Genomic DNA, 15,504 nt, shown 5'->3' with positions numbered 1-15,504 from the left:
TTAATAGCATGCCATTCAGTCTCCATCATTTTGAGTGTTTTGGTTTTTTTCCTTTGGGGTTGGTTTCCAGTTTCAGTCCCTTGTGGTCGAAGAAAATGCTTGGTATGATTTCAATTTTCTTGAAATTGTTGAGGCTGGTTTTGTGACATATCATATGATCTATCTTTGAAAATGTTCCATGAGCATTTGAAAGGAATGTGTACTTGGCTTCTTTGGGATGAAGGGCTCTATATCTATCAGTTAAGTCTATTTCATGTAGAGCATTATTCACTGCCACAGTATCTTTGTTGATATTTTGTTTGGAAGATCTGTCCATTTTTGACAGTGGGGTATTAAGATCCCCTACTATAATTGTGTTGCTGTCAATATCTTTCTTGTGGTCCTCTAGGATTTTCTTTATATATATGGGTGCTCCTATGTTGGGTGCATATATATTTATGATGTTGATGTCTTCTTGGTGGATTCTTCCCTTGAGCAATATGAAGTGACCTTCTGGGTCTCTCTGTATGGCCCTGTTTTTGAAGTATATTTTGTCTGATATGAGAATTGCTACCCTGGCCTTTTTTTCTTGTCCATTTGCTTGGAAAATTTGTTTCCATCCTTTCACTTTTGGTCTGTGGTGGTCTTTTGACCTGAGGTGGGTCTCTTGTAGACAGAATATGTGTGGGTCATACTTTCTTATCCATTCAGCTATTCTGTGTCTTTTAATTGGTGCATTTAATCCATTTACGTTTAAGGTTATTATTGAAAGGTACTTATTCATTGCCATTTATGTACCTGTGTTCCTCTCTGTCTCTCTCTTTTCCTTCCTTTCCTTAAAGCAGCCCTTTTAGTAATTCTTGTAGAGCTGTTTTGGTGGAAGCTTATTCTTTTAGACTTCTTTTGTCTTGGAAGCTCTTTATTTGGCCTTCTATCTTGATTGAGAGCCTTGCTGGATACAGTAGCCTTGGTTGTAGGCCTCTGTTTCTCATTACTTGGAATATTTCTTGCCATTCTCTTCTTGCTTGGAATGTTTCCTTTGAGAAGTCAGTAGCCAACCTTATTGGGACCCCCTTGTATGTTACTTCGTTTTTCTCCCTTGCTGCCTTTAGGATTTTCTGTTTGTCTTGGAGGTTTGCCATTTTAATGATGATGTGTCTTGCAGTAGGCCTCTTTGGGTTCCACCTGCTAGGGACTCTCTGCGATTCCTAGATCCATGTGACTTTATCTCTCCTCAACTTAGGAAAATTTTCCGTTATTACTCTTTTTTTTAAAGATTTTATTTATTTATTTTTAGAGGGGAAAGGAAGGAGAGAGAGAGAAATATCAATGTATGGTTGCCTCTGGTGCGTCCCCTGCTGGGAACTGGCCCGCAACCCAGGCATGGGCCCCGACTGGGAATCGAACTGCAATCGTGTGGTTCGCAGGCCTGTGCTCAATGGACTGAGCTACACCAGCCAGGGCCCGTTATTACTCTTTAAGTAGGTTTTCTATCCCTTGTTCCTCTTCCTCTCCTTCTGGTATTCCTATTATTCGGATATTATTATGTTTCATGCTGTCTTACATTTCTCTTAAATTCTCCTCATTTTTTCTGGTTCTCTTTTCCCTTACTTGGTCCGTCTGGGAGATTCTTTCTATCTTGTCCTTGATCTCACTTATGCAATCTTCTGCCATATCGATTCTATTCTTCATACCTTCTACTGTGTTCTTCGGTTCAGAAATTGTATTCTTCATTTACTCTTGGCCTTTACTGATGGCTTCTCTTTCCTTTTTCATGTTGGTATAGTTTGCAGAGAGTTCATTGTAGCTCCCCTGTAGTTTCTGATAGCTCATTGTAAGCTCTTTGAATTTCCTGATAACCAGTGCTTTGAATTCCACATCTGATAGTTGACTTGCCTCTATTTCATCTAATATCCTTTCTGAGGCTTCCTCCTTTTCTTTCATTTGGGGCTTGTTTCTTTGTCTTCCCATTGTTTATGATACTCTTCTTGTTGTCCTCAACTTCTTAAATTGATCTATTCTTGTTCCCTGGGTTTATGGTGTGAACTTCTGTGGTAGGATACCTGTGAAATTCAGTGGTGCAATCTCCTGCAGGTATCTTGGTGTCCTCCGCTTCCACCTACTTCTTTCTTTATTGTGCATGTGTGATCAGTTGGAGGGGGAGGCAAAATGGTTTATGATAGCAGAATATTATTTTATGTTATTTACAGACACAGTTGGCAGAGAAGAAATAGACAATCTTTAGGCTATGTATAGAGTTAAGCGTGTTTTTCGACCCAGCTTGCCTCTTTTAGGAAAGGATGGACATAAGTTAAGTCTCTTGTTGGGAAGGGGGGGCTTGTGAGTTGTATCTAGAAAGCAGTGTGGTTGCGGGTGGTCATATTTGAGGTAAGGTGAGAGTACAGGTTAGTAACTGGGTGTAGCATGTGAGTAAATAGAGTAATAGAATTCAGGCACCTGTGAGGTGGTCTAAGGTCCGAGAGATGTGTTATGAAGTATTGCTGTTGTATAGAACAGCTCTTATTTACAATAATATTAGAGCAACACTCACGTGATAGACTTTATGTAATCTGTCTAAATGGGGGTTATAGAGCTTGGGTAGTATGGCAAAGGAAAGCACGTGAAGTATAGAAAATCAGCAAAACACTGTGGAGGAAGGAGCCGTGGGAACCTGACAGGTAGTACAGTATACCCAGCCATGATTTAAAAACCTGTACAGAAAGAGGTGGGATACAAAGATATTCTTGAAATGAAAAAAGGAGTAAGAATAATACAAAAATAATAATAATACACCTCAAAAGACAACTACGCAACGCACAAACAATCTGACATACACACACACGCAAAAGTCAGGAGAAAAGGGGAATAAGCGGAAAATTGGGAAAGAACAGAAGGACTAAAACCGGACAAAAAGGAGAAGAAATGAGGGACAGAGTATTGAAAGATAGAGCAACAATAGAGTTTAAAAGATATGATTACTTACAAAAGAATTTGAGAGAGGAAAAAAAAGGAGGGGAAGGGAAAAAAACCCACACAGACACATTTAAACAAACAAACAAACAAGAAAAAAAAGGACCCTTCCTTTGTCGGTTTCAAAGTGTCCAAACCAGTTTTTCTGGTTGCCGGGTCTCTGAGGGCAGGTATGCAGGCGCGCTCGAGCGGGGTGCCCGATTTGGATGTGGGCGCCCACACCCCTGGGAGGCTACCTGTTTCCTTAGGTGTCCGGCACTGTCCTTCTCAGTCCCGTGGTGGGACCCAGGTGTTCCCACCCCTCCCCTGGATGGCTGCTGGGTTGTTGGGCTGTGAGGCAAGCTGCTGTCGCAGAGTACCTCAGTTCACTTTCCAATAGAGACTTCCCCACAAAGCCTGTCTCTCAGCCCAGCCCAATTCCAAAAGACCGGGAATGACAGTGTCCTTAAATCACCTGGCTGGCGGGCTGGTGGGCTGGCAGGCTGGTGACCACAGAGTCTGCAGTTGCCACCCTTTATGTTAACTTAAGCCCATAGGTCTCTGCCCGATATTAACCTGCCTGCCTAGACAGGGAGTGAAGGAGTCGGTTCTCTCCCACGAAGTCTGTTGTGGGCCCATCAGGTGCCGGGCCTCTGGAGTTCCCTCTGTCACAGGCGCCCCAGCCCTGGATTCAGACGGGGGCTTCTGTTTCCCACTAATGGTGCCGGCCGATTGCGCACCAATTCTCATCCCTACTCATGCTCCGCCCAAGGTCGCCCACCTTGGACGCGCCCAGGCACAGCCCGAAGCCTAGGAGGCCTTGGGCGCGCAGCTGCTTTTGTCCTCACTCACCTTCTGGAGTCCTGTCTGGTTCCTCTGTCACACTCCCTGGTCTCTTATTTTCATAAATGTTGGGGAATTGTTGGTTGATTAAGCTGTTCTTCGGTAGATCCGCCCGGATTTTCTACCAGATGCACGGGAGCTGGGTTCCCTCCGTGCTCCTCTGTCGCCATCTTAGACTCTCTCCCAACTCGCCACTTTTAAGAGAGGATGTACACAAGATAAGTTCCTTGTTAAAGAAGGAAGGTGAGTTACTTGCATCTAGAAAGCAGTGAGGTTTCAGTCTCTTAGATTCTGGGGTAAAGTGAGAGTAAAGGATAGTAAATAGGTGTAGTGTGTGAGGAAATAGAGTTAATTACTCCAGTAATAGAATTCAGGAAACTGTGAAGTGGACTAAGATCCTGGAGATGTGTTGAGAAGTATGTGTTGAGAAGTATTTCTGTTGCATAGAACAGCTATTATTTACAATAATATTAGAGCAACAATCATATGACAGATCCTATGTGATCTGGATAACATGAATAGGGGGCATAGAACTTTGGATAGTGTGGTAAACGAAAACAAGTGGCATAAAGTGTGGAAAATTGGCAATACACTGTGGAGAAGAGAACACGGGAAATCTGTCAAATGATACAATATAACCAGCCAAAGGAAAGAAGCCTATACAGAAAGAGGAGGAATACAAAGATAGTATTAAAGTATAAAAGAAGTGAGAATAATGAAAAAATTATAATAATACAAATGTGCAGCAATGTGGCTTCTCTGCTATAGCAACGTGAAATTTGTCTCTCTGTGTCTACTGCTGGGAAGCCTCTTCTTTGAGTCCAACTCTGGTCTTTCCACAGTTCCAAGTTGTTTGTGTTGCTTGTGGGTAAAAGGAAAAAAAAAGGCAGGAGAAGGGAGGAAAAAGAGATAAGTTTGGAAATAAAGGAAGAAGGAATAAAACAGAAAAGAAGAAAAAGAGGGAAAAGTATCGAAAGATAAGCCAACAATAAAATTTAAAAGATGAAAGATTACTTAAAAAAAAAAAAACCTCTTGTTGGTTTCAAACTGGCCAAACTGGTTTTTCTGGCTGCAGCAGGCTGAGGGGCAATTAGTGTGGTCTTTCTGCCAGCACTCTCCCAAGAGCCAAACCTGCGCCTCTCCCCAGCGCCACATGAAGGGGATCTAGGACTTCCTCATAGTGCTCTTTTCCCCAGGAGTTACCACCATGGGCTGAGTTATATGGCGCACACACGTGCCAGCAGGGCTGCCTGGTTCCCACGGGTTTGGACACAGACCCGCCCCAGTTGTGGAGCCAGAGTCCCACACTGCACCTCTCAGTTCTCCCGGGCTGGGGACCACAGAGTCTGGGGTTGATCTCAGCCCTTTGTACTCAGCACCCTCTCTGTGAACTCTAGCAAACAAGTCTCTCCCAGCACCCAACCTTGCCTGGTTGCAGGGGAGGGGGGTGCGAGGGGCTGATAACCCACCTCTCTTCCAGGGACCCTTCAGCAGGCCCTGGGCTCCCAAAGAGTCCACGGGGAAACACACTGGGAGCGGGTCCTGAGCGTTGGGCGCTGACCCAGGCACACCAGGCACTGCACTCCGGGCTGTGCACTGGCTGAAGCCCCTGCTGCTCCTGTCTTTGCCCCATTCCCTGAGACTCTACTGTACCACAGCCATCTCCCTACCATCTGGGTCTTCCGTGACTGTCACAATTTCTAGTCCCTTATTTTCATAGATGCTGGGGAACTGTTGGCTGTTTGCGCTGTTCCTCCGTAGATCGGCCAGGATTTTCACCCATGTGTACAAGGAAATGGAATTTACTCCGTCCTACTCCATCGCCATGTTGGAACCTTCCTTTGTCCATTTCCTAACTGTACTGTTTGTTTTTTGGTGTTGAGTTGTATAAGTTTCTCATAAATTTTGAACATTAAGCCCTTATCAGAAGTATGGGTGAATATGTCTTCATTTTTGTCGATGTCAGTGGGTTGTCTTCATTTTTGTCCATGGTTTCTTTTGCCATACATTGTTTTTTAATTTGATGTACTCACATTTATTTGTTTTATTTTTGTTCCCTTTCCTGAGGTGATATATTAAAAAAATATTGCAGTGAGAAATGTCCAAGATTTTACTGCCTATGTTATTTGCTAGAAATTTTATGATTTTGAATCTAACATTTAAGTCTTTAATCTGTTTTGGGTTTATTCTCATGTATGGTGTAAGGAGGTGGTCTGGTTTCATTTTTTTTGCATGTATCTGTCCAATTTTTCAAACAGTATTTGTTGAATAGACTATCTTCATTTATATGTGGAATCTAATGAACAAAATAAAGTAACAAAGTGGAGACAGACTTATGGATACAGAGAACAGACTGACAGCTGTGGGAGGGGGGAGAGAGTTGGGGGCTGGGTGAGAAGGGTGAAAGGATTAAGCAAAGAAAAAAAAGAAAAACTTCTGAATATAGACAACACTATGGCGATTCCCAGAGGGAAGGGGTGGGGAAGGAGATAAATGAGGGTAAAGGGTGGATAAATGGTGATAGAAGAAGACTTGACTTGGGGTAGTTAACATACAATACTATATACAGATGATGTATTGTAGAATTGTACACCTGAAACCATATGATTTTAATTAACCAATGTCACCCCAATAAATTCAATAAAAAATAAAAATAAAATAAATAAACAAATGGCAATGGGGAAAGGTCAATTTGCCTTTTTTATGCAGGAATCAACATGCTAGACAGTTAACCCTAGTTATGATCTCACCTTTTCCACTAATGTCTGTATGAGCATGGAGTGGTCATTTTCTTCCTTTGGGCCTTGATTTACTTATCTGTATATTTGGGATAATGTTCCCTATTATGTAGAAGCAATGAAAAAGTGCTAAATATATATTTGCAGTGCTTGATATAGATGAGTTCATATTTAAAGTCATGATACTTAAATTCTTGGGATGATCTCAAAAAGAGTTGAGATCCCTCACCTTAAGCCTAAACTTCCACCCACTCAACTGTAACTGTCAGTGATTAGGACTGTGTACATTCTTATTCTTTCTGTAACTAGGACTAAGTATGGTATCCAGCACATAGTATGGGCTGAATAAATGGGTATTTCTTTTGCATGTGATTGACTTGTTAATAAGTTTTTCAGTGTTAAGACACAATCCTGGAAATGAGACAACCTCCCAGAGGCTGCAGTCCCCCAGGCTGCCTTGCACCCTCCCATTGCCAGACACTCTCCCTCTTGTACTTGTATGGTTTGCAGGACCTCCATGAGCATAAAAGGAAGGCACTGAAATGTCTTTGAAACTTTTCCAGAGACTAAATATTTAGAAAATTAAGTTGTGACTATATTCATTTTCAAACAGATTCTTTTGCAGATAATGTTGTTCAGGATTCTTCAGTTATGACAGATCTGTACATCTGATCCACAGATATTCATTAAGCAACTGTTACATGCTGGGCACTTAACTAGGCACTGAGGATACAAAAGAGAATAAATTTTCTCCAACCCTGACCACTGGTCTAATGGATAAGACAGAAGAAACCAAAAATTGCTGCAAAGCAAGGCTTCATGTGCAAAATGCTGCTGCAATGCCAAGGACCATATTAGTTATTGCGTTACTCAGACCGGGCTTGCATATGCTTGGTAACAGACTGTCTGCCAATCACAGTGGCTAAGAAGAATAAAAATGTTTTTTTTTAACTTATGCTGCATGTACAAACTGTATGAATCAGTGGGGTGGGATTCTGATATCAGTCACTCAGAGATCCAGGCTGATGGAAGATTCATCTCAACATGTTTCCATGAATGCTTACACAAGAAAATGCAAGGCAGTGAATCAGGCACTAGTTTTTAAAGCCTGCCCAGAAATATGACACATGTTTGGTTCACATTCTACTAATCAAAACAGGTTGTCTGGCCCCACCTGGCCTTGAAGGGGACTCACAAGTATACCCCTTCCAGGCCTCTGGAATGAAAAGGGGTATTTGTGAATTGCCCTAATGGTTACTGAAGGTGCAGTCCAGTTATTGCAGAGTTTACTGGAGTGTCCCTCCCAGTGTCATTTCTCAGCCAACAATTCTGTATTTATACAAAAAAAATCCCCTGGGAGAAAGACCCTCTGAGTTCATTCACACTTGTATTCACTTGATATTTATCATTCTCTTTCATGGACCCTGGCCTGGTGGGCACTGGCCATAGACAGAAAAATGGCAGAGTTTCTGTCCTATTGGAACTCTCAGTACAGTTGAATCAAAGGCACACACAGGCAACAAATGACTGCAGTTTGGATAGAATATCATTTGTCAAGTACTCACACACTACAAGAGGCCCACAAAAGGAGTCAGGATGACTCCGTGGGAGGCTAGTACCCCACCTGGCTGACCAAGTTTTCTCAACATTCATGCCAGGGGAAGAAGGAGCAGCAGGCTTAATGGAGGGAGCATCAGGACAATGGAAATGTCTAAAACAGAACTGGGAAATCACCCATTGCTGTAGGGAAGGACCTGGGCACTATCAGTACTCTAGGTTCTTGGGGCAATTCTCAAGAAGCCAGTCAATCAAGTTCACTAGGTATTTTGGGGTGAAAGTGTCCCTTGGCTCATATTCCTTCTGCTCAGACATGCTATAACAGTTGGGCTTCAGGAAATATTGATCTTCATCTTGGGCTGCTCCATTTGATCAATATGCAATTATTATGTCTAAAGATGCCATGAATGTCCCTGCTGCAGGGTTTTGTTTTATTTGTTTGTTTGTTTGTTTTTCAAACAAAGCAGAAAATTCTGTTCATCTCCAGCACACCTCCATTTACATTCATCAAATTCAACCTCAGGAAAGTAGCCAGGGGAAGGAGCATGACCACTGATTGCTGTTGCCTTGGTAAGGGGAATCCACTGGGTTCAGTCTCAGTGGTTTCTATGGGAACAGCACTGCTTGTCTCTGCTGGCACCCTGGGGCTGGTGAGATATACTGAAAGGAAAACTGAGAGGGAGAAAGAGAGGAGCAGATAAAGACTTGGAGGGTTCTAAAGATATTCAGAGACCCTCAGCCAAATGAGTAGCAGTTCCCAGTATGTCATGTGGTTTGTGTGGTCCCAACAGTGTGGTTACAGGAAACACTTACCTCTAGATCATGCAGCTTCCTTGCACCAAACATCATCCTGAAGAAACAGACGCCAATGCAAAGGCAGTCAGAAATTGGTGAGAGGTGGATTTCATCCCCAAGACGAAAAGGGAATGTCTTTGGCCTCATGCCAGACCAACATCCCATCATTGTTATAATTGTGATTAATAGCGATATATAACCTAGGAAGCATGGCTGGAGCTATTTCACACACACTGTCTGCACTCTTCTTAGCATGGATGGCATCCACACTCATCCTACAGGTGAAGGAAATGGGTTCTGAGAGGAGAAAGAATAGCCTGTGAAAAGTGCTGGTGGGATCTTACCCCTGCCCTGGTTGCCCTTGTGCAAAATTCAATCAACAATCCAAGGAAAATATTAACTTCTCGAAGATAGGCAAGCATCCTTGCCCTCACCATAACTAGGAAATGCCCTTGATTCATTTGGATTTGTATGTGAGGAAGTTTACCCATGTGGAGGGCAGCTGGGATGGTATCAGTACCACCCACAGCCTGTGGGAAGCACTGGAAGCCCCATCGTGATTTAAAGATGAGGAAACTGAGGCCAGAAAGTGCTGAGCAGAGCCTCCCAGTTCAGCAAGCCACCCTGTCTCCTCCACACACTCTTGCCTTCCACAGCTGCGGTTATTCTGAAAACACCATTTCCCAGACATGTTGGTGGCACCAGAGTCAGAATCAGCCAGGCAGGGAGCTTGCTTGGTCTTGGGGAAGCAAGCTCAGCTGCTCCAGGAAGCTCTTTTCTTGAACCATCGAGCCACCTGGGCAAAACTGACCTCTATCCCCAGTCAGTGCCCAGGGTCTACTCCCTTCAGAGTTTTTCATCCTGGTTGATACTATGTGTCTGCTCTGTACACTAACAGCTCTCTGTGCTCTTGGGAGCAGTAAGGAGGAACCTCAGGCCATTTTTCAGATAGCCAGTAGGCAAAGGAGGCCCTAAGAGACGAAAATACACACCACCAAATGCCATTCCATGTGAGTGCTGGCATCGAGCCCCACATTTCCAGATGCCCAATTGCAGAGCATTTCCTGAAGACCCCAGGCTGGCCCCTTTCTAAGGAGAATTAAGTGCAATCATACCAACTGCTTTAGAACTGCATCAGAGCAACACTTTGTGAAATAAGAATGTATGCATTGATAGGCTGTGTGTATAGTGCATAAGTGGGGGCTAATGGGATCAGTAGTAGGCATTAGGGGCTCCCCCAAATGAAGCTGCTATCCAGTGGGTCTCCAGTGAGGGCTGTCCCTGAGTCACATTTTCTCAGGGAGAAAATGGCCAGCACCATATGATAATGTCCTTTGCAAATAAGCCAAAGAAGTTTCTAAGATGGTAGAGTCAACACTTAATACAATAATGCATTACAATGCAACTAAATATGGTATAAATCTTAACCTTCAGGCCCTGCTATGCTAGGTTCAGAATGAAAGTTCCAACAGCAGTTCATCCAGGCCTTTAAGCCTAGACACAGGGCCTCCCTTCTGCCACCGCCACCCCATGCCCACTATAATGTGCTGACACCAATTATACATGAGCAAGTTTTGGTCCTCTCATTGCTACTCATAAAGACATCCTGCACCTCCTCTCTCCCAGTTCCTGCAGGAACAAGGGAGGCTTGGAAGATCGATCACAGGGATGGGGGATGCAGCTTACAGCAGACACTGGGTATTGCCCTGCCAGACACACAGATAGTTTACTGAGGCACAAATGACTCTATCCAAGGCCTTCTCTAGTCCCAGGAACTCACTTAACTTGGCCAGTGTGTAGTTTCACGTATTCTTTCACTAACACTTTAAATCACCAGTAGCGATCTGCAAACCATCCTAATGTTGAAGTGATGAGTGAATATAGTAGTATGTGTAATGGATCATGAAAATATCTACTGGGGGCAGAGTCCTATCTGCTTCTCATATTGTAGCTTATTGCCTACCTTCTAATCTGAAGGAAACACTAAATTCCAGTTAGAGATTTGTGGGTATAAAGATGCAATTTTTCTCATCCAAGTTCTTGGACCCCACATTAAAACAAGGATGGCAATGTTGTCCCAAGCCCCAGCATAGAAAATGCTGTCATCTGTACTGAGCTAGGTTTCTCTCTCTGTTCTTTAGCTCTGCATGAGTTCCCCAATGACATCTTCACTAACGAGGACCGAAGACAGGGAGCAGTGATTCTCCATGTGCTCTGTGTAAGTACCTCTTTTGTGGCTCTGCTAGAGGATCTGGAGGGAAGGCTGGGCTGGTGGGTGGGCAATGTTGTATTCACAGAGGCACCTTCCCTCCCTCCCATTCATATACCTGGTGCCAGGGTCCTGTGAGCCCTGTGGGAGGCAATCTCTCAGTGTAGCCTTCTTAAGAGGCCATGGGTTCATCGGTGGCAGGTATTTGTATGTATTCTACCCTTCATATCAGTGCCCAAAGCCTGGGCTGCAAGGTCAAGCAGATTTGCTTCCTGCTATTGAACTTTCCTCTCTCTCACTGCTCAAATGTTATCCTCGTGGGGAACCCTTTCCTAACCAGTCTTTGTAAAATGTCACTGTCTTCCCATTACCTGACTTCATTTTTCTTTATGTCACTGATCACTACCGGACATATTATTATATAATTATTTGTTTACTGTCAGCCCCACTCACATGTAAGCCCCAGGAGAACAGGGACTTTGTTTTGTATATGGCTTAATTTCCCGACATGTTCCTGGCATGTGACAGGGTCAAAGTATTTGTTAAATTAGTGGACTAAGTAAAATGACAACTAGTATAGTACCTGGCACATAATAAGTGATCAATAAAAGTTTGTTCTGACTCTGAATATCCGCCACTGCCCTAGCACTTCCTCTGAAAACCCAGTGGATGGAATACCTTTGATTTTCCTTGCCCCACGTGAAGAGTTTGGGGGAGGGTGTGTGTATGAAGATGTACCTAAGGAGTGGCTGCAGAACCAGAAACACCCCGGGCAGATTCTGGACTAGGTATGTCATGGTGCTGTCATCTCCATGGTACCTACCCTCCCTCATAATATTCTTAATTCCACTCTGGCTATTTATTGCGTGGAAAAAAAGTCTCCAAATTTAGTGGTCTACCCAATAACTACTTTTATGCTGCTTATGGGTTCTGTGGGTCAGTAGCTCAGAAGAGGCACCAAGGGAGTGCTGTACCACAGGATCCAGGCTTGGGTGGACCAATTTGGAAGGCTGGTGGTGACTGGTTAGCTGAGGCTGGAGCCACAGCTGCTGGAGGATCTCCTCCAAAAGGGCTTTCCACACTCATGTGTGTTGTCCAGGCTGGAGTGCCACAGGACTGGCTAGGCTAAGCCTGTTGGCCAGGCTGCCTCCACATGGCCCCCCTAGCACAGTTCCACATGAAAGCTCAGGGCTCAGAGAGGGAGGGTTACAGTAAACAGGGAGGAAGCCTTATGGACTTTAATGCTCAGATCTCTGAAGTGACAGGTATGTTTTCCATCACACTCTATTGCAGTCACAAGCCCACCATGACTCAGGGGAGGGGGCAGCGAACTCTTTTCAGTCCACACCTGGAAGAGTTAGCAGGCACCTGCTGGACTCTGGAGTCTGACCAGTCGTGGCTTGGAGCCCAGTTCTGCCGTCCTCATTTTGCGTGTGGCTTCTGATACGATATGTATGTAACCTCTCTGGGCCCAGAGGCTGCTCTGAGCCTGATTCCCCTCACGGTGAAAGCAATCAACTGTTCCTAGTCTTTCCTCACTTACCCCAACCTCCCCAGAACCACACCCCCTTGGGAGAAAAAGGCATGAGAAGTCCCTTTTAAACAAAGATATTCTCTGAAAATACCACATGATAAAGTACACTCTCTGCAGTCTCCCCTGCCCTTCAGGAAAGCACACGCACAAAGCAATTTATATGGATGCCGGCTGCCACCTTCGGCACCAAGGAGGCTCCCCTGTCGAGAGGCTGAGGAGACCCAGGCACTGAGCTGGATCCAGAATTCCCTGGCAGCCATTAGCACCCTGACGCCCCGACATCTGAGAAATGAGATTTCTACTCTCAGCACAAACAGTGCGAGCTTCCATCTACCAAGGTCGTGTGGTCGCCTGTGGCTGGCAGACCCTTTCTCCCACATCCCCTCTTATATCCTCTGACTTGAGCTGAAAGCAGAGGAAGATGTGTTTGCCTTGCTATTCATGAGTCAAGGATGCCTATAAAGCCTCTGCTATCTGTAATAGGGCATTCCTAGGGTAGCATGAAGACAAAGTGGACAAAAACAGATAATTTCCCCTTCAACACTTCCCTAAAGAGTGGACAGAAGCCTTCAGCTTAGCACTTTGTCATCATTGGTATTTAATACCACAGTTGGCCCATGCCCTGGGCCCTGCATTGAAGAAACCACAGTGCAGAAGTCCAGGGGCCAAGGTCAGCATCTCTCCCCTCAAGACCATGCTTCAGGCACATGGAACTTCAGAATTCTCCACCCCAACAACCTGCGCCTGCTGCCAAGGCCTGTGTAGGCCCTCTTCCCACACCCATCTCTTATGGGGAAGATAACCAAGTGGATAAGCTTAGACTTGCTGCCCAGGGCATGCATGTGTGTATGTGTGTGTGTGTGTGTGTGTGTGTGTGTGTGTGTGTGTGTGTGGTACAGGGTAGATGGTACCTCACCTATATGTCAAAGGCGCATGTTATAGTGAGCCTGCCATTGTCCTCCCCAAGGTCAAGGACCAAATCTTACATTATCCTTTCCATAAGAATATGAGTTTCCCTGGCAGAATGTGAGCCTCACAAGAGAGGCCTCTTTATACAGTGTCTGGTGCATTGAACAACACATGCTGCACAGTTTAGTGCAGGAATAAGTAATTCTTTTTATCCCCTCCACCTAACACAGTGCCCAACACATTTAGCATGCTCAGAAATTGCTAGATGAACGTAATTGGATGTAAGAAGAAGTGCTGTCATAGCTAACTTGTAGCATTTTGGTGGCCAGCAGGAAACAGATGAATACATGAGTCGGAGCTTCCATGAGCTAAGTACAGATTTCCCACACTCAGCCATCTAGAGAGCCTTTCAGAGCCCCTGCAATATGGGAGCACTGGGCTGGACCCTTCTAAAAGCCCAAGATACAGCCTCAACTTGCAGGAACCCACTGTCTTGTGGGGAGGCCCACTTATGGACAGCTCCAGCCCTGGGCTAAGTGTTGGCCATTGCCTACGCCATGTGATGTGGAAGTGCAGAGAAGGCACAGTCTGCTGTTGGGAGGTGCAGTTGCATTGGACTTGAACAGTGGCTAAGCATTTTCCAAAGAAGGAAGAAAGGGATTCCAGGCAGAATCAGAAAACCTCTCATGAAAGATATAGAAACTAGAGAGTTTGTGGCATCAGGAATGAGCAGAAAATAAGAGTGTGGAGGGTAGAGAGGTTTGGGAGAGGGTGGAGCTCACCTGGGAGGCCCCACAAAGTGGCTCAGTTGCTGAATTAAAAGTGGTGAGAAGCAGATTCCAGGTCTTGCTGTCTCTCCTTGCTTAGGAAATAGGGTAAGGCATAGCCAGAAGGGACCCAGAGTGGTCAGTCCTCCGATCAGGTGAGAAAGACCCAGGCAGGACACAAAGGCTCAGGGCCATTTGGACAGGGGTCCCAGAGTGCCAAATACCCTGATGTATACCCCAGACCTGGGAAGGAACACTGAGAAGGGAGTATGGGGGACTGAATGTCATCCAGCCATCTCTAGGCCCCTGAAAAGCTGTGTCTGCCTCCTTCAGTGAGGGGAGGGTCCCACACATGTATTTTGTTATCCTAAACTGCCCCAGAGAGAGACAATGGGGCTATTCTTTTTTAAAAAATATATTTTATTGACTATACCATTATAGTTGTTCTATTCCCTCCCTTCATTCCCCTCCACCCACACACTCCCTCCCCCACCATTCTTCTCCCCTTAGATTATAACCACATGTCTCAAGTTCTTTAGATTCTATATTTCCCCCACTATTCTTGCCCTCCCCCTATCTATTTTCTACCTATTGTCTATGCTATTTTCTGTACCTTCTCCCCCCTTCTCCTCCTCCCTCTCCCCTGTTGCTAACCCTCCATGTGTTCTTCATTTCTATGGTTCCACTCCTGATCTAGCTGTCCTCTTGGTTTGCTTTTGTTTTAGGTGTGGTTGTTAATAACTGTGAGTTTGCTGTCCTTTCACTGTTAATATTCATCTTTTTCTTATATAAGTCCCTTTAGCATTTCATATAATAAGGGCTTGGTGATGATGAACTCCTTGAACTTGACCTTATCTGAGAAGCACTTTATCTGCCCTTCCATTCTAAATGAAAGTTTTGGTGGATAAAGCAATCTTGGCTGTAGGTCTTTGGATTTCATGACTTGGAATACTTCTTTCCAGCCCCTTCTTGCCTGTAAGGTCTCTTTTGAGAAATCCGCTGACAGTCTGATGGGAACTCCTTTGTAGGTGACTGTCCCCTTATCTCTTGCTGCTTCTAGGATTCTCTCCTTCATTTTAGTCTTGGCTAATGTAATTATGATGTGCCTTGGTGTGTTCCTTCTTGGGTCCAGCTTCTTTGGGACTCTCTGAGCTTCCTGGATTTCCTGGAAGTCTATTTCCTTTGCCAGACTGGGGAAGTTCTCCTTTATTATTTGTTCAAATA

General features: G+C 44.7%; 1 protein-coding gene across 1 annotated transcript in view; it reads left to right on the top strand.

The window, feature by feature from the left end:
• Nucleotides 1–15,504, top strand: part of SLC24A3 (solute carrier family 24 member 3) — a 598,815-nt gene that overhangs the window by 342,004 nt on the left and 241,307 nt on the right. The window contains exon 3 of the mRNA XM_037057030.1: nucleotides 11,003–11,079. Coding sequence (XP_036912925.1) covers nucleotides 11,003–11,079 — 77 coding nt within the window. The remainder of the gene's footprint in view (nucleotides 1–11,002; nucleotides 11,080–15,504) is intronic.

Source organism: Sturnira hondurensis, unplaced genomic scaffold (genome assembly GCF_014824575.4).
Source record: "Sturnira hondurensis isolate 20B ecotype Veracruz unplaced genomic scaffold, ASM1482457v3 Scaffold0009244, whole genome shotgun sequence".
Taxonomy (NCBI): domain Eukaryota; kingdom Metazoa; phylum Chordata; class Mammalia; order Chiroptera; family Phyllostomidae; genus Sturnira; species Sturnira hondurensis.
This window is presented reverse-complemented; position numbering and strand designations above follow the sequence as displayed.